General features: G+C 45.1%; 1 protein-coding gene across 2 annotated transcripts in view; it reads left to right on the top strand.

Moving 5' to 3' along the window:
- Positions 1-15,491, top strand: part of PGAP6 (post-GPI attachment to proteins 6) — a 589,880-nt gene extending 574,389 nt beyond the window's left edge. For both annotated transcript variants that reach the window (XM_085632201.1, XM_085632202.1), the window contains one exon: positions 7,089-15,491. In XM_085632201.1, coding sequence (XP_085488327.1) covers positions 7,089-7,385 — 297 coding nt within the window. In that variant the 3' untranslated portion in view covers positions 7,386-15,491. The remainder of the gene's footprint in view (positions 1-7,088) is intronic.
- Positions 15,492-17,182: the final 1,691 nt, after the last annotated feature.

The raw sequence follows: 17,182 nt of genomic DNA, 5'->3' as shown, positions 1-17,182 counted from the left end.
GCCACCTCCTGTGTGCCAGCAGTCAGCTGGAAGACTGTTCACTTCTCCCAGTTTATTCCTAAGCCGGAATACCTCTCAAATTTCACTTATTCCCTTAGTAGCACCGGGAGATTTTCAGCAGGATCACGGACATACAGCATCATGTCATCCGAATACAGCGAGTCCCCTAGAGGTCTCTGCTGACATCGCAACGCTGCATGAGCATGTTTTTGACTAATTTTACAGGCTAGGGGCTTTATCACAAGTGAAACAAGCATTGGCATAGCCAATAGGTCTCGCCTGTGGGACCTTATAAGTATTTAGCCATGCAACAGTTGCATAACTAAATACTTATAAGGTCCCAAAAGCGAGACCTATTGGCTATGCCAAGCAGCCGTGCGGCCGCGAAAGTGATCGTAATCGCGGTAAAGCGCGGCGTGCGCGCCCGCGCACATGCACTCTAGCTCTAGGCTGGCCTGGTAGCACTTTTTGGAGCCCTCTCAATAAGTCTCGCCAGACCAGCGCATGCGCTGGATCAGGCGAGACCTAAAAAGCATCGGCGACAAGAGGCATCCTTGCCTTGTGTCTAATAGGGATGTTTTCTTTTTTTTAATTAATTTTTTTACAGAGTTTTATATAGCGCGAACTTGACCCGAATCGGGTATCAGAGCGCTTACATAGCACCAGTTGCATTACATGAGGACACATTCATTTTTGTTAGGCACGGGGAGATTAAGTGATTTGCCCAGAATCACAGGATTTTCAGCGTCATTGCCGAGACTCGAACCCAGTTCCCCAGATTCGAGGTCGACCGCCCTAGCCGTTGGCCAACTCCTTTCTGGTTTACTGACAGTCCAAACAGTCCAAACATTCCCTGGAGAGGTGGAGGGGAACCAGAGTCGACTTTGCTGGGTTAAGCCGGAGGCCTGAGACGCTCCCAAATGGCCGGAAGGGTTTGAAGACACTTGGGGCCTAAGAGGGATATTGGCCAATTTTTAAAAGTACATTCTACAAGGATTCTGCATGGGTATGGTTGAGGTGGGGCACTGTGTGACCAAAGATAGTCTTGAAACGCAGTAGGGTAAAATGGCAGAGACAATCAACTGTCTTAAAACATACATGTGTTCCACAGGTTTGTAGTCGAGGAGCTCGAGGCTAGAGTTTCTCATAGCAGGTAATAGCTTGCATATCAATGGAGGCATTCCTGGTCCCTTCATGAAAAGTCCAGTTATCACACTTTTTCACATTTAGTTAGTTATATCAGATATCAATTTTGTTAAAGATATGTTCTTTTCTTCACTGTAGCATCCATTTTTCACATTCTTATTCTAGTGCTTTAGTGTGCATCTCTTCAGCCCATATTCCAATTGAGCTAAGGTGTGGCAGCCATTTGGATGGGCTTACTTTAGAGCTTGGGCGGAGAGTAACACCAATGCATGCCCCTGCATCTGTGTCATACAACTTTTCATTGACTGCTTTTCTTCTCTATATTTATGAAATGTGGCACATATGTATTTTTTGTTTCTAGTGGTAGTGCAGTCCATTACTTTTCATACGTTTAGCATTTTAAGTGCTGGTTTCTTCATGTGGTAGGTCATGTGTTCGGTGTTTGCTGCAGACACCAAAAATATTAATGCGCAATACTAAGTGAGCATTAGAAGCTTCTGAATTGAGTGCTAACGATTTGTCTCCACCATTTCCATTTTCAGAAATTGCATGGCTTTTCTTAAAGTTAGTTACCTATTGGCTTTGCAAAGCATTGCCAAGGCCGATATGTCTCCTTATTTCAGTGTGACAACAAACGCAAACACAGGCATGAACATATCGTGCTATCTCTTTCTGCATCCTGCCTCCTTTGCCCTTTTTTTGTTCCCCAAGCTTATGCTACTTGCCTTTGCACATAAAGCTAGACCTACTAGCTTTGCCGAAGCTTGGCAGTTCGTGGATTCTAGAACATACAGCAAGCTACACAAGGCTCACCTTAATTTTCAGTGCTTCACGAAACACAAAATAGATTTGGTAGCATAACATTTGCCAAAAACCTACATAATCTAGGCGCATATTTTGAGACAGACCAACAACTGTTTGATATAGAGTATGGTTAATAATGGTACCCCCGAACACAAAATAAATAGCTAATGATGCTTCATTAGAAATATATTTTTGATAAACTTCGATCTGCTATTTATAAAACCTGTGTTCGAGGCATATGAGCTGCAGATTACACACCGTGCATAGATCGCCATCTGGTGTTGGGCCCGGATGTTGCAGTTGTTTTTCTCTTGGAAAGTCTTTGGAAGTCACGAGGTATGTCACTCCTCCTTTGGATCATATTGCGCATGAGCTTTGGCTCCATCCTCAGATTGTTTTTTCCGCCATTGGGCTCGCATGTGTTCTTTGTGCTCCAGTTCGAAACCGTTCCAGTTTTCCTGTTCGGCGCGCAATCCTTCCCCCTTCGACGGTATTGTCTCGATCACGTTCTCCACACTCGACGCGACTCTCAACAATCGAAGTCTTTGATTCCGGTCATCGACGAAGGCCTTCGGGCCTTCCTCGGCTCCGGTCCTGGCTGATGGAAAGGACGCCATTTAAAAAGTGTCCTCGAGGTGGGTCAAAGTTTCCCCACACCGATCTCCATGAGGTGTGCAACCTCTGCCTCTCTCCAGAACACAAGGCAAGGGACTGTCCAGCTTGTGCCTCCTTCCAATCGAAGACGACGATCCGGGACCGACGAGCAAGGAGAACAATGGCTCACTTGTCGAATTCGATCCCCGACGACATCTTCGAAGAAGGCGTCGATGTTCCGGAACATCAGCATACCGAAGAGGGCCTCGTCAGTGCCTCTGGCACAGAGGCGCCTTCGTACAGACGTCGACCCCGGCCCTAAACCCCACTCCACGCCATTGAAAAAGGCTTCGGTCACGCCTTCGTCTTCGTGCCTAGGTATGCACCAAAAGACTGCTTCCCATACCTCGCTTCCGGGCCCGGTTAAGAAGCCCATCAAGCCTTTAGGCAGCTCAGGCTCGTGCCAGCCCACCCTCGGTGCCGAAAAAATATCATCGGCACCGAAAAAGAAAACGCCCCTTTCCTTGTCCGCGCCGAGCTTAACACCGAAGCACTCGGCGCCGAACACTGGCACCGGTTCCTCTGCACCGATAACATCCTCGGAGCTGAGCAAGAAGCCGAAAAGCCTCGACTCCCAAACCTCGAACCCGAAACCCACCTCGGAACCGAGGAAGTCAAAAGACACTTCTAAACCCCACGGTTCCAAACCAAGAACCAGTACCGAATCGACGCCTAAAAAAAACCCCAGGGCTCCAACACCATCGGCAGCGAAGGATATGCCCCTTACAGAGGAACTGTTTCGACCCGATCCTTATCAAAAAACCCTCGAAAAGAATCCAAAGACTGGGCATTTAACGCTTAGCACCAGAAAAAGATCACTGGACAAGTTTGCACCAGCTCCACCACCAAAAAGAAGAGACTTTGCCACCTCCCCTTTAAGGATTCCTTCACCTCCTCCTCCTCCTCCCCCACCCCATCATTCTCCCACACCATCTCCAGATGAGGATGATGATGATGATGACATCTACGACACAGGGGACGGGGCAGGCAACCAACTAACAGGGGACCCTACTCCTACAGGCTCCCCAGACCCATGGGACGACTACAACATCCCAGACGTCCCTAACGTCCCGCAGGACGATCTTTACCCTTCTAGACCCTCCCTCCCCGAGGACACGATGGGCTTTAACCAGCTACTCCATAGGGCTGCCCACTACCATGGGGTTGATCTCCACACAGACCCCGTAGAGGAGGATTTCCTCTTAGATACATTTGACACTGCACAGAGGTCCACCTCAGTTCTGCCCATGCTTAAGGGGGTTATTAAGCACGCACCAGAGGTCTTTAAAGACCCGGCTAGGGCCAGGGTCATTAACCCTCGCATTGAGAAAAAAATAAGGCCGCCCCAACAGATCCAACCTACATTAAAGGCCCCGCACCACTAGACTCCCTGGTAGTCTCCAATGCGAGCAAACGTACCAATTCCCAGGCATCGGGTGAGGCTGCACCGCCAGATAAGGAGTCTAAACTCCTGGACGCCTCTGGCAAGCGGACAGCGTCCCAAGCGGCCAACATATGGCGTATTGCTAACACCCAAGCACTCCTAGCCAGATATGACAGGGCACATTATGATGAGCTGGAATCAATAATGCAACGAACTAATTCAGGAGGGTAAAACTATCACAAATACCTCCATCCGTTGTGCCCTCCATGCAGCTGACACCGCCTCCAGGGCAATAAATACTAGCGTCCTTCTGCGTAGGCATGCCTGGCTACGCATTTCAGGGTTCAAACCTGAGGTTCAGAGTTCCATCCTCAACCACCCCTTTGATGAGAAACACCTGTTTGGCCTTAATGTCGATGTAGCCCTCGAAAAAATGAAAAAGGACACAGACACGGCAAAATGTATGGGAGCCGTGCAGTCGCAAGCTCCCAGACGCTCTTTTCGCCGTTCCGCCTTTAGGAGCACCACCAGAGGCTACTCCTCCGACAGCGCCTCCACTTCCTACAAGGCCCCTAATCAATCCACCTTCACTAGGGGTTACCAAAGAGGCAGTTACAGGGGTAACAACAACAAAGGCAGAGACAAACCTAACACCTCCCGCTCTGCCTCCACCCCCACCCAGTGACTTCCCTGCACTCCCCCCAGAATGTGTACTCTCTAGAAGTTCTCTACCTTGTTGAATTTGCAAAATTCAAACTCATGATCTAAACATTCACAGATGTCAGCGGAGATCGTTTAACTCGTGGACTTCTTCCAACGGTATTTGTTTTAAAAGAACAAAGTACAACTTGAGCCTAATGCAGTAGTTCAGCCCCGCAGTTTGTGGATGAAAAACGTGCAACAAATCACAGGTGTAAATTGAGGTGTGTGCATTCCCATGTGTAAATTGCACATAACATAATTATCATTTCAGGGAGGTGCAACTCGGAATTGGATGTAATTACATTTATTTGTTACAAATTATTTATTTTTCTTCATTTTATTGTTGTTTGTTTCATTTTCATTACTTTAAAATGTAATGTATGCTTGACAGAAATGTATAACTGCCCAAACATTTTGCCGCTTGATAACAGCCCACCACCCTCATTAAACAGGTGGTAGGGATGGTTGAGAATTGTAATGCGCAAATCAGCATTCTTTGCGTGGGCAAGGTGCCAAGTCTTCACTCAGCACCCCAAGGAATGTGAGGGCAAAAACTAAAATAAATTGTCATAATTGATAATCGCCATAAATCCCCGCCATGGCTTCAAAAAGAACCACTCTCGTCACACTCTGAAAATGTGCAAACCCCCACACGCAATGCGTTGCACAGTAAAAATGTTCAAACCCCCACATGCAATGCGTTGCACAGTAAAAATGTTCAAACCCCCACATGCAATGCGTCGCACTGTAAAAATGTTCAAAGCCTCACACCCAATGTGTTGCACTGAAAAAATGTTCAAAGCCCCACATGCAATGCGTTGCACTGTAAAAAAAATTCAAACCCCCACACGCAGTGCCTCGCACTCTAAAAATGTTCAAACCCCCACACGCAATGCCTCGCACTCTAAAAATGTTCAGCCCCCCACACGCAATGCCTCGCACTCTAAAAATGTTCAAACCCCCACACGTAATGCCTCGCGCTGTAAAAATGTTCAAACCCCCACACGCAATGCCTCACACTCTAAAAATGTTCAAACCCCCACACGCAATGCCTCGCGCTGTAAAAATGTTCAAACCCCCACACGCAATGCCTCACACTCTAAAAATGTTCAAACCCCCACACGCAATGCCTCGCGCTGTAAACATGTTCAAACCCCCACACGCAATGCCTCGCACTGTAAAAATGTTCAAACCCCCACACGCAATGCATTGCACTGTAAAAAATTTCAAACCCCCACACGCAATGCCTCGCACTCTAAAAATGTTCGCTCCCACGCAATGCACAAATGTAAAACCTGAGCCTTCCAATTCTTGCCATCCGTTTCATTTTTAAAACCAGAAACAGAGCGCCAGCTTCCTCACATGGAGGTAGGTGATTTCATTTAAAGGTCCCAGTGTAAATCACAATTTTGTCGATACAGGAGCCATGTGCTCACGGCACATTACTAAATATCCCTAAAAACTGCATAAAAAGTGCAGCCTATTGGATGCATCTGTCATGTTGTTCCTCTATACTTGAATTGTTACAAAAATTCAATAAAAAGATTTTGAAATAAAAAGTGCAGCCTTGGTAATCAACGGCCTACGGCCAGATGCAGTACTTTATACAAGGCACAAAAAAATAAAAACATAATGCACACGAACAGAGCTGCATGTGTTTATTATTTAATACTAAAACGGGCATAGATAGTGTATAATAGGGAGGCTTTCTGTACACATGCTTCAATTGCAGAAATTCATTTGTTACTGATTGGTCACACTTTCCAAAATAAATAACTGTTTTCTTTAAAGCTTGGTTTCGCTGTTGTTGCAGTTTATGTGAGTTCTAAATAGCAGGTCATTCAGTTTGTCGACCCTAGAAGGACGAATAACTGAGTAGGCCCACTCGAGATGCCAAACAAGTTAGGCTCAGATTGGGGCAGCAGGAGTTCGACTAATTGAGCCATTGCTTCAGTTGCATCTACCTTTAAAAGAAAAAACGCAATATGAACCTGCCCCTTACTTCCCTGAACTCACCATTAGCTGATTCCAACATCGCTCTAGTTTACCCGCTGCTCCTTTGCTAGCACATCCTCTGCTTTCAATTCATGCCCTGCTTTTGCTGTCCAAACAACATACATCCACTCCACTCCAAACAATTAAATAACAAACAAGATAATTCACAATGCCAGAAACTCAAGCTTTCACAAATTACAGACCGATTGCATTGCAAACGCTTGTTCTATTTTTCAGCAACAACGCAGAGATCTTTGCTGAAATATATTACATTTATTTTGAATTATTCGCTGTGTAACGGTTTCCACTTTTGCAAAGACGTTTATCTTAATGTTGCTATATTTCGTATTTATTATTGTACATGATTGAGTAAAATATGCCCTTTGTGTTTTTCTTCTTTCAGGTATACCGGGGTGTGAAGCGGCAACAGTGCTACCCGCCTAACTGGAAGCGTTGGGTCTTCTTTCTTCTTCCAGGGATGCTGTTGGCCCTGATTGCCGTGTCTGTCTATGCCTTCTTAGAGACCACTAAGAATTATTTTTACACCCACAGTCTGTGGCATGTCATGGTATCTGGAAGTGTGGCTTTCCTGCTTCCTCCCAGAGAGAAGCACAAGAAGCCCTGGTCGTGGTCCTGGCAGGCAGACTGCCGGTATAATATCTGCCAGGACGAGCGGGAAGATTTGTATGTGGTGACATGAGGTTTGGAAAGGACAATGACATAGAGACAACTAGGGACTACTTAAAGGAATGTGAGGTGTTGGCGCTTTCAGGGAAATACATGGACAGTCATGAATGTCATACTGAAGGGCCTATGTTAGCCTCTGAATTCATGAGGCATCTGCTACTGAAATTGAATGATAAAATCTAGTACATGTCCATGGCACATGTAGACATTTTGCTAAAGTGTAAGGACTTGATTTCACGCCAGTCAGTGGTCTTTAAGAGTGGTGTGAATGGCGTGCTATGGGGTGGCTAGTGAATGGTCACTTATACAGCAGTGATCAGCCATTTGCTGCTCTTCTGACATTCTGCCTCTTCTGTGCAATGTCATGAAGTAAACACAGTACCAAAATTAGCATTTTCTTCTAATGAATACTTCTTGCTGGAGATTCCTCATTTAGACAGCCATCTACAACAGTGTCAGGTGAGATGTGGTAGGGTTTGAGAAAAACAAAAAGCACATTCAGACTAGAAACTTTTCCTGCACTACTCTTCCGATACATGGTTTAAGCCTTGCATCAAGGCACAAATGGTTAGTGAATATAAGAAGTAAGGACCAAGTTTTTGTGCGACAAATGTCTAAGACTGGCACCCCTTTCAAAGGTAGACTAAACTGGCCTAGCTGCAGATTTAGCTCCCTCATTCTGGGGAATCTTGAGGAGTCTATCTTTAGCACAACAATGCATTTTAAGACTTATCTACAGATTGGCTGTTTTTTATCAGTTTACATGCAGGCATATGCCCTATTAAGTTCTGGACAAAAGGTAGGATAAGCAAACTTCAAGCAAAGTAGATCTGCCCCCAAGTTTTGGACAGTCCCAAGCCAGTGTTGTGTAAAACAGTAGCATAATAAAATGAGTTAATACACTTCCTGCTCACATGAACATTCCCCTCGCTTTCAGTATTTACATACCTATATTGTTTAATAACACAGTACACTGTCTACTCATTTTTACAAGACAAATGCCCCTAATCACGCTCAGCATGCCGAGGGTCATCCTCCGTGTTCTCCGGTTAAGATTATTTTTCGATCATGACTGATAAGAACATGAGCAGTAAGCTGCGCAGTAGCGACCTTGAATCAGCTTTCCCTCTAACCCAATTAGTTTGCATTGTTGAACCCGGTAAGGTTTGTTGTGTAACCATATCTAAAGCAAAGGTAAAGAATGGTATTGACTTCAAGGGTGCATGCACCTGTCTCTTTGTACATATACAACTAGAAGCCAGTGTTTCAAAATTTAACAGTTTAGTGACTTCTTCTCAGCCTGTCTTTTTAGGTTGACGTACAAGAAGTATCAGGGTACCTGCTCATTCCTATTAATTGTTAATTAATTTTCCAATCTGCTCTGACTTGGCAGGCCCCATGGCCCACTGGCACCCTAAAGTCTTTGCCACCTCTCAATCTTTGTCATAGGATAAATTCGACCTCTGCTACTATGCAAACCTGGGTTTAATTCAACAAATACATCTTTTTTTAATGCTCAGTTATTGCTTGCAGTAATTGAACTATGTGCACACTGAGATGCTATACACAGACAACCTCTTATCGAATCATTTTTACAATTAATAAATTGGTAGCAGGAATTGTAGTAATTGACGTACAGACATATTTAGAAAGAGACAATATATCTAAGGGTTAATATCCCAATGTCTAAGTCATAACTTTTCAACGTCTACCCCCATTCAATATTTGGTGTGGAACCACTAAAACCTTTATTCGCGCTGGACAACCTCACTGCTACATGACGGCCAAGGGTTTAGTAGACAAGTTGCACTACACCGGTGTATGTTATACCCTTGCCGGTGGAGAAACGACGTTCCTTCTATTGGGAGGTTCTGTAATTTGTCCTTTTGGGTTTTATTCAGTGCAAGCTTAGCTAGGAAGCTCAGAAGAGCTGTGCAAGATGTGTTGGAAGTTTGGGTATTTAAATTGGTGGGAGGTGGGATTGATAATCTTGGGTTTAGGGTTTATGGGCTGGTGAACATTGGGTTTACATATCCGTTATTGATGAGATTCCAGAGCAGCCAGAGGTGTCCGCAATGCCCTGATTTCTAACAATAGGAAGCAGATGCAGCTTACTAAATAACTGATAAGATTTACAAAAAAAGGCAAAGTGTAACAGGCTTTGAGATGACACTTCATCACATGGGCATGTCCCGATACTAACCACATAATACTGCCCCAGTGGGAAGCTCAAATGGCATCTAAGCCTAAGCCAAATCACGTGAGTAGCATTCTCTTCCATGAGGAGTCAAACTAACTCAAATATTATGTTATGTTATGTTATGTTATAGTGACTTGTAAAGCATGTGGCTACCTTGTTAGGTTTCTCATTGCTGGGCTCCTCAGCAAAAAAAAATGCTCAGACTTTTCCAACAGCTGTACCAAAGAAACATCTTGGAAATTAAACATTTTCCGACCATCAAGTTATACCGATGTAAACAACCATGTCTTTAGTTTCTTCCGAAACACTGCCAGCAAATCACACTCTCTCAGTGAGACTGGCAGACCATTCCACACTTTAGGTCCTAGACATGTGAAAGACCGCCCGCCCTGCTGGGTCTTCCTGATCCTGGAAATCATGGCCAGATCTAGCTGGCTTTAGTGCAAGCTGCTGTTGGGAGTGTATGTTGACACCAAAGATCTAGCGTACAGAGGCCCTGTATTGCCAAGGCACTTGTGCATGTAGCATAAGGTCTTAAATTGGACCCTCTGTTCAATCAATCAATTTGGTATTTGTAAAGCACAAACTAATCACCCCTAAGGGTCTAGAGGCGCCGTCAGGGCGATTAATTAAACTACTGCCAGAGTCGCATGATGCTGAGCTGCAACTGCCACTGGCGCCGTGGTTTGTACCGTGATCCCTGCCCTCCTGAGTCAGCCGCTCTGGTTGCAGCGCCACATCTATCCCTTCTCCTTGCTCAATGGGCAGCCAGTGCTAGGAACAAAGTAAACTGGCTGTAGAAGTATGCCTAGGTGGATACACAATCATAGGAGCTGCAACATTTTGAACACTTTGGAGCTGTTTGAGCAGGAAATTAGACATTCCCAGGTAAAGAACATTGCTGTAATACATTCTGGATATCACCACGGTCTGCACTACTGTACGTTGGGCCATTGCCGGGGGACAAGGCAACATTTCCTTCAGACACATGAGAATCCCAAACTAGGTGGGCGCTATTTTCTTTATTTGGAAACTAATAGGTAGGTTATCATCAATCCATACTCCCAGTCTTTTTACCGCCTTCATTGGAGGTGGCGAGTCCAGAGATATGGTGGCATTTCCAGAGTCGCAAGTACAGCATGTTCTCTGACTGTGGTCTTGGAGGACTCATGTGTCTAGCGTTCTGTCTATTTTGCTTAAACAAAGACTTTACTCGGACCATGTCTTACTTTACCATCCTTTCATACTGATAGAAAAGTTGCAATCTCCCAGGCCCCACTGCCCAGACCTCAAATATTGGAGCCAGGGGATGGTCAGCACCCTATCACACTTCAGGCAACCCTGCACTATTTCTCTCTTGAAAGCGGTGTGTGGATTCATCCATATGGAGCACCACAACAGCAAGGGAGCTAGATTAATAGCATCCTATACACATTCCACTCCTAGCTCTTGGTGAGATATATAGGTAGAGCATGTTGGTGAAACCCTTAGGAGTTTTGCACACCTTGAAGGAACTTAGGGTTTATGTAGCCCCACTAGGCCGGCGCCGTACATTGAACCAGGGAGGCAATTTCTCATATAGATCTCCAAAATGGGGCTCACAGTCTTTGTCCCAGTACTTCGGCCCAGACTAAAAACAAACTCAATAGATCCACAAAATGTTCACCTTACAGCTGAGATACAAGGTCCCCAGTTCCCCTTTTAGTTGAAAACCACTCCCAGGTAGGAGAATTCAGAGGTAAGAGTCACAAGTTGGCCTTGAAACTTGATGCCCTGCATCTTAGTTTGCCCTAAGATACACATCATTATGAATGTTTTGGAGTGGTGTGTTGGCAAATTCATCAATTAAAATCTTTAGGCCGTTGTGGCTTCTAACCAGCAAAAACGTGTCATCCACGTACAACAATAAATGGACCTTTTTACCATCCGTGGACGGTACGTCAGTGACCCTGGCAGACATGACCGGACCCAGGTCATTGATATATAATAGGAATAGCAGGGGAGCTAAAACGCACCAGTGGTGTACTCCACATCCGATCTTGAATCCCTCTGTCCTCTCGCCTGAAGGACCATGCCAAAATGAGGCAAAGAGGTCATAATGATGGGCTCTCTGGAATAGGACCAGGTCGCGTCCACTCCTTGGTCTGTTAATATCCCCCAGAGCTTTGATCTCAACATGCTGTCGAAGGCACAGGACAGGACAATGAAGGCCAGGCACATGGAGCCCTGCTTGGCGATGGTATGCTTGCTTATCAGGAAGTGCAGGTTTAAACATTGCTCGATTGTGCCCAGCCCCTCACAAAATCAGTACTGTGCCTGCGACAAAATACCTGTTGCCCCTACTCAGTCCAAAAGGCAACCCAAAACTACTTCGCCCACTATCGCAACAGCAGGGTGCAATAGTGAAATTGGACGATAGCATTTGGGCGATTGAGGTTTGCCCTTTTTAAAGACCAGAGCGATGACGGCTGAGCGCCAAGATTGAGGTAAGCCGGTCATTGAAGCAGTTGCAAAGTAAAGGGGCCCGTACGTCCAGGGCGATATTATATAAATCCATTTACACCCCATCTGGGCCTGGTGCCTTCATACACAGCTTTTGTTACTAGCCCCCCTTACTTCTTTGACAGAGAAGGGAAATTCTACCTCCTCGTCAGCCACCTGCAGGTCACTTAAAAAGCCGCAGACTGTTTTAAAATTTTCGACCCAGCATGCTGGCTTATAGTGGTGATTGCAGTGTTCGTGTGTGCCCCCGTTTACTTAATGTTTCTAGTTACAGCCCAGAAAGTTCTTGAATCTTTAAGCCTACAGGCCCTGCCCAACTTTCCCCAGGACCTACCTTGTAATTCCTTCCGCCTGAACCTTAGTGCATCCCTGTAGACCCCTCTACATTACTGCTTCTTCTGCACATTCCTCAGTTTGGCCTTGAGGGCCTCATGCAGGGTCATGGAGGCCTTTCTGATGGCTTGATCAAACCAAGTAAAACAATATCTGGTCTCGATCTACTGGATTTCATTATCATGCCCCATAGCACTAGTCCTAAATCTACAAATTGGGAGGACGCTGTGAGGGAGCATTTTGCGGCCTTGAGGAAGGTAAGTACCGGAGGGAGATAGTTGGAGCATATTTTACCTAGTAGGAGGGTAGTCATCACCACATTTTTACACACCCGACATCGCCCTTATTTTTTAGTGTCTAGCGATTGTGAGGGCACGTTCATAGATCCTGCTTCCTCCTCGAAATGCCCATTTCAAGGCTCAGGAGGTTGTGATCTTTAAACGGACTAAGATCATTTTTAGCCCCCACAACACAGATGCAAAGATCCTGATCTATGAAAAGGATACTTGAGTTGGGTATAGAGGATTGAATGCCTCTGTGATATTCAGCAGGTTAAATGATTTGATAAGTTGGAAGAGGGCTTGGCCTCCCCTTGTCTCTAGCTTGGCTAATACATCCGGTGGAAGGATTATCAAACATACATTGAACATGATCAATTTGGGCAAGCCCAGTTTGACATTAAAGTTATCCCCATGATAATATTGAAACCATGAGGCAGGGAGGCCAGGAGCTCCTCCAAACCTGATATATAATCCATCAGCTCTTTAAGGGTGGTAACATGATCTGCATTATAAAAGTCAACTAAAATAATGCACATACCGTTTGGCCACTAACTAAAAAATGCTTTAAGTAGGAGGTTATCAGCAGTGATCACTGATATAGTGCAAGCCCATGTGACTTTAAACCACGCTGTTAACCCCTGCTTTGGCCCTGCCTGCTACAGAAACAAGCTGTGGGGACTTAATATGACTGATAGCTATCGAGTACAATTTCCTCACTGGCCCAGGTCTCGTTATCATATTCCCGTATATAACACCCCCGGTCTTCACAGGCCAGTATGCTGGCTAGGCCTGCTTTGTACCAAAAAAGAATGCTCGCTCTGTGTTTCAGGCTCCCGATATACCTTAAGTTAGACTCATTTGGTGACATGGTTCCCTCTCAAGCCTTCTCCAGGGCATGGATAGGGGCCATGGTGGATTAAATAACAGGATTTAGTGGGGTATGATAATGACACGTTGGGAGATCTTAGTCAGTCGTTATCAGACAAGTCACCCAAAGGGGAAAATCAAATAAAAACGGCACACCAAAGTGGGATGTCACTAGGGGGGCTCGAAAGCGGCCTCAACCAGGTCCCTTTAAAAGAATCCCCGGGGAAAATCCCTGATCTTACTTTGGTGGGAGAGTACTTGCCCTAGCAGGTGCCTGGTATTCCTGAAGGTTATGATGACACCATCTCCCTCTAGCTCCTTGCACACTTTCTCAACCCTGCCTACTCTAGCCCTAAAAACTTGTCACTTAGCTACATTAGAGCGTAGAGTTCCCCCGATCCATGGGGCCACTTTGTTGATCAGATGAGGTTCTCTTTGAAGAGATGAGGATACAGCTCCTTTCTGAGTGGATTACCCCTGGAGTTTGAGTTTTCCACCCATAAAAGGGGAATAATTTGAAGAAAAATGTTTACATTAGTTTCTGCATTCATGGGTGTGTAGTTATTACTTAAAATCCGCAGGATGTGTAGATGTTTCTGGTAATCCAGTTCCTGCACATTGCTCCACAACCTTAAATGAGGCTAACAGTCTTCTCAATATCATTCACACAGATCCTTTACCTGTATATCTGGACTCTGTCTACATACTCGCAATAAGTGCGCATTTCACCATTGTGACTGCATGGTTACAGACACATTTTGAATTGAGAGTCTGTTTTGGCTGCAATTTACTAGTGACTTCTGCCAGTTTTAATACGCATCAGTTAGTTTCATGGCTACAGGGAGTTTCACCGCTGCTAGATTGTCAAAGGTACATATTTCTAGTCAGAACTTGCTGCATACTTGAGTAGCTCTGTTGACCAGAATAAAAACCCGAGATCTTTAGAATTTGACATCCATGCCTGCTGTCAAAGCAGAGGCTTCACCTCCTCCAAACCAGCAGTGGGCAGGACACCAAATTAAAAAGTTTCAGAGGTTTTTGGGAACATATTTACCCCAGTAAATGGCCAGTAAAGCTGCTGTGGAGGAGTTGGCGTGGCGTGTGGGGAAGTGGTTCAGATTTAAAACATTATGTTTACCATACTGACCTATCATTGAACATGCTATTTCTCCAGTGTGAGGGTCTATTCCAGGGTAAACAAAAAAAAAAACCCCCATGCACAGTGGGTTTTATTTTACAGCATGTATGGGTATTTTAGGACAGTTTTTTGGCTGTGACCACCATGGTTTAAATGTGCTTCCGGAAGGAAGGTCACTGATAGAAATAGTGTTGCCGGGGCCATTTGGAGGCCTGCCTATGCAATTCCTCCTGACCCAGAGTCTCAAGTAAGAATTTATCTAATGGCAGATATTGTTGGACCTCTTCCATTGGGAACTCTACTTCTCCCGCCCTACTGTAAACGAGGTGGGCAAAGTGAGATGGAAGATAGGAAAAGTGCCTGTTTGTCAACTGGGCTATCGGTTCTTCCCTCCTCTGAGGCCATTCAGACTTTCTGTTGCACTAGAATGACGTGAATGATTCGAACTGTTAACCAGAACAAACACTCTTTAATAGACATGCTTGTTCTATTATTCCAAATTAAGTGGCAATTGAAAGCTATTCAGTCGTTGCACATGATTTTTAATTTGTAAGATATGCTGTCATTGTTAATCACCTGCTGAGTGGATTTTAATTAAATGCCTAGTTTTTTACAATGGATTTCATCTTTCTTTTTTATGGTTGATTAGAGAAGTAGACGCAGAATTATATTTAATGATTTGTTGAAAAAATTATTGTTGTACAAAATTGTATATTTTAAAACAAATTATTTTGTTGTAATTGCAGTACTTTGATGATGGCTTTTTATGTTTCTGATAAATAAATGATGTCACATGAAGCCTTTCTGGAACAAAAGCGTTTTTTTTGTGTAAACTAATGGGTACATTTTTAGGATGCATTAAAGAATAATGTTGTGCTGGGAAACTAAGTACACAGCATTTAATGTTATATTTGGATTCTAGCCAGGTGACGTATTTCTATTTCCATGCTTCCTCTAATGTTACACGTCTTTACTTTTCTGCCACATCTTGTTTTCCTAGTGTTTATGTTCGCTGAGTCTTTTTCAGCCTTTATTGTTCTGATCACCTTTTAATGAGTTACATATAAAAAGACATTTCAGTGAACTAACAGTACAAAATTAATTACTGATTGGAGAAATAAAGAGGCAATTCAGTAGATCAAATGATAGAAACAATTTGTGAAAATGTTTTCGTTTTACGGTTAATTTAGTCTTTTATGGTAAGTTTAAGTTGTGTAACACGGGCACTGTAGACCTCATCTCTGAAATAAAGAGAGGGGAGGGGTTTGAGGGGAATTCACTGTCCAGCACACATCCTCCTCTAGTAATATCATATCAATCAAATGTGCAGTTCCGATAAAAATGGGAAGCTTCACCTGCCATGCTTATGCTCAAGTTGTTCCTCACTGGTCACAGAGCATCGCTTTCAGGAAGCCCAAGCCCTTACCAACCAAGGTGGCATGCTTCATCATCGTGTTGTGCTCCTTGTTGGGCAGGCACGGCAATGCCCAACAGGCCCCTCAAAGAGCACTCTTTACCAGAGATTTTTTTCTCGGGCTGTGTTAGACTTGGCATCTTTTGGCGTGTTTCCCTTAACTTTATGCTTTCTGATCTCCCGGTTTTGACTGTTTTTGCTGGCTCAGTGTCTCTGCGCACTTTCTCACTGTTGATCAGCCATCACCGAGCCGCTGCTTGCACTGTGACCTGTGGGCACCGCAGTCCGCACCGCCTTGCTTCACTTCGCCATCCTGGTCTCACCGACGCTGTTGCTGCTGCTGACTCCACACCTGTGACCGCATCGTGGTTGGGGGACCGCTTGAAAGTTTCACGACGCACCGCCTCGTCCCACGCAGCTGTTTGGGCCGACCGACACCAGCTTCTGCAAACCGGCTCCGTCGCCTGCACCGGAACCTGCCAGCACCGCATCGAGCACCATCGCGCCCTGCACCGAAAGCCTTGGTCTCCCCGACATCATCTGGATGATCGTCACCGAGCCGCTGCCTGCACCGCATCGAGAGGACACCGCGCCCTGCACCGCTTCCATTTTGCAATGCAACCACAATGGTTGCCACGACCGGCTCTCATCCCTGTGTAAGCCGCAACGAGAAAGGTACTGTTACGAGTCTGTTCACGCTTTTGCTGGCCCGTATCGACGCGGTCAGCTGGAACAGTTAGACTCTGATTTATTCAGCATCGCGGTAGCCCCGGATGGAACTACCTACTCGTACGAACTGTGTTTTTAAGGTATTTCTGCAGTTTAGAAGACATCTTGCAAAGTATCTATTGTACTGTATTGTGGATTCTATATCGTGTTTAGGTCTCGCTGAGCCAGCGCATGCGCTGCTCTGCGAGAAATTTAGTGAGTGGCTTTTGAAAGTGCTACCAGAGGCTTTTCCTGGCCTCAAGCTTGCTGCCACACCATCCCATTCTGTCCTGCTTTAATTACCACCAACATTGCTCCCTCGACCCTCGCGATGCTTGTTGTTGTTATTCTATTTGTTTCGTGCCTC

The sequence above is a fragment of the Triturus cristatus genome, chromosome 10 (genome assembly GCF_964204655.1).
Source record: "Triturus cristatus chromosome 10, aTriCri1.1, whole genome shotgun sequence".
Lineage (NCBI taxonomy): Eukaryota > Metazoa > Chordata > Amphibia > Caudata > Salamandridae > Triturus > Triturus cristatus.
Note: the sequence above shows the minus strand (reverse complement) of the source record. Positions and strands in the feature narration are given on the sequence as shown.